This window comes from Octopus bimaculoides, chromosome 1 (assembly GCF_001194135.2).
Source record: "Octopus bimaculoides isolate UCB-OBI-ISO-001 chromosome 1, ASM119413v2, whole genome shotgun sequence".
Lineage (NCBI taxonomy): Eukaryota > Metazoa > Mollusca > Cephalopoda > Octopoda > Octopodidae > Octopus > Octopus bimaculoides.
This window is the reverse complement of record NC_068981.1, coordinates 97,922,509-97,924,601: the sequence shown is the minus strand read 5'-3', so window position 1 is coordinate 97,924,601 and position 2,093 is coordinate 97,922,509. Positions and strand designations below refer to the sequence as shown.

The window sequence follows — 2,093 nt, the reverse complement described above, 5'->3', positions numbered from 1 at the left end:
AGATACAGAAATATATATATATATATATATATATATATATATATATATATACACACACCCACACACACATAAAACATACATATTAAAAACAGCCAACAAAAAAGTCTCTACATTGTTGTTCAACCTGCTAGAGGTAATAGCTAACTCTCACACATATTACACCACACACCATACTAAGAAGAAGGTAGGGGCACATTGGATACTGTTTTACATATATAATTATTGGGATAAAAATAAGAAGGAGTAGTCATTGCTGGAATGTCTTTGGTTATAGGTCTGCTCTATCAGGGCTGAGCTGGTGTAAACATCAACATTTACAAAGTTTGAAATGTCAAGTAAATTCTGATAAATGTCAAGTAAATTCTGTAAAAGAAAATGAATGAATAATAAATTGTATGAAAGCCACTCACAATTTTGACATTGTATGGTACCTCCTCTGGCAAATAATCCAGAAGCTTCTCCCAGACTAAGTTCTTAGCCAAGAAAACAGGGTCTTGGTTTGTGACGAAACTACTGTGGAACTCCCAGTCTCCAGGTTGAGCTTTGGAGAGAAGATAATTCTAGACATGAAATAAAAGGAAAAAAAATGAATAAATAAAAGTAGACACTAGTTCTCTGAAAACTGAAGAGTTTTTAAATCGTTATTGGAGAGAGCCTCTGGTTCTTTGATACAAAAACACCTGCTTTAACCCTTTAGCATTCAGGTCACTCTGTCAAATGTAAAGCTTAATCATTCGTATTGTTTTGAATTAATCATGTATTATCCCATAGCTTCAAAATTGTGATGATGTGAATGTTTATTTTTAGAAAGACATAGTGAGAGGCCAAATCTAACTGCTTTGAACACAAAACAGGTAGAATATATGGGCCGAATATGGCCACTAGGGTTAAAGAGTTCTTGTTTAAATTAACCTTTAGCACACTGTAGGTGCATCATGTCACCATATGAGCTTTCTTCCCTGTAGTATCAGGGAAGTGCCAGGGAAAACAATTCTAGAGAAAATGCAGTGTGCTAAAGGTTAAAACCTGACATCATTATGTTATTTATGAACCTGTGGTTATGCCATACTTCAGACACCGGTTTGGTATACTAATTAATATATGAGACAATGGAGAAGTCCCTATGCAGTTGTTTGAATTGCTAAAAATAGCAACCAAATCACACCCTATCATATGGATTGTACCTTATGGACTGACATCCATGTCCTCTGTTAGCAAACAGGAAAATAATTTATAGCCATACAGCCAGTCTATTTCCATGTGCAATGAAGGAAATTTTCAAACTTTTTGTGTATTTTGGAAGATCATAAAATACAGGCATTCTTTTCTCTGGATTCAATGTTATTTATAACATTATTTTCCTCCATTTCCAAACTATTTTCTCAAGTTTTTTTTTTTTTGTAATTCTTTTCTGTAATTTTCCTTCTTTCGTTTTCTTAATCAAGTTTTTTCATAACTTGATATCTTTTTCTTATTAAGAAACACAGGATAGTCTGGTTGAATTTTTGAATTTCTGCATTTCAGTGTATTTCTAATTTTTATCATTTTTGTCTCATTTTGATCTTGAGGGTGACTGTTGAATCATGTTCAGTTTAATAAACAAAATCAGGTTGAGCTTTATTACATATCATGTTCTAGTAGTAGTAGTAGTAGTAGTAGTAGTAGTAATAGTAGTAGTAATAATCCTTTCTATTATAAGCACAAGGCCTGAAATTTTTGAGGAGGGGACTAGTTGATTACATCAACTCCAGTGTTTCATTGGTACTTAATTTATCGATCCTGAAAGTTGAATTTGAATTCAGAACATAAAGATGGACGATATGCTGCTAAGTATTTTGCTCGGCATGCTAACGATTTTGCCAGCTTGCCATCCTAATGATGCTAATAATAATAATAATAATAATGATAATAATAATGCAAGGGGAATTAAAACCAATGGACAAATGTTGTTCATGAGTTTGGATAAGTTCCTATTTTGTGTAGAGAAAAGAAATTTGACCTCTGAGGAGTGTTTCTTCATCTAAGAGAGAAAAAAGACCTTTTTCAACTTGATCAAATGAATGTTTGCTTTTGTGTATGTGGGTGAGTGTATG

At 32.9% G+C, this 2,093-nt stretch overlaps 1 protein-coding gene across 1 annotated transcript in view; it reads right to left on the bottom strand.

Moving 5' to 3' along the window:
* Positions 1-2,093, bottom strand: part of LOC106871545 (GTPase Era, mitochondrial) — a 141,974-nt gene that overhangs the window by 4,779 nt on the left and 135,102 nt on the right. The window contains exon 9 of the mRNA XM_052968513.1: positions 411-560. Within this exon, the coding sequence (XP_052824473.1) occupies positions 411-560 (150 nt within the window). The remainder of the gene's footprint in view (positions 1-410; positions 561-2,093) is intronic.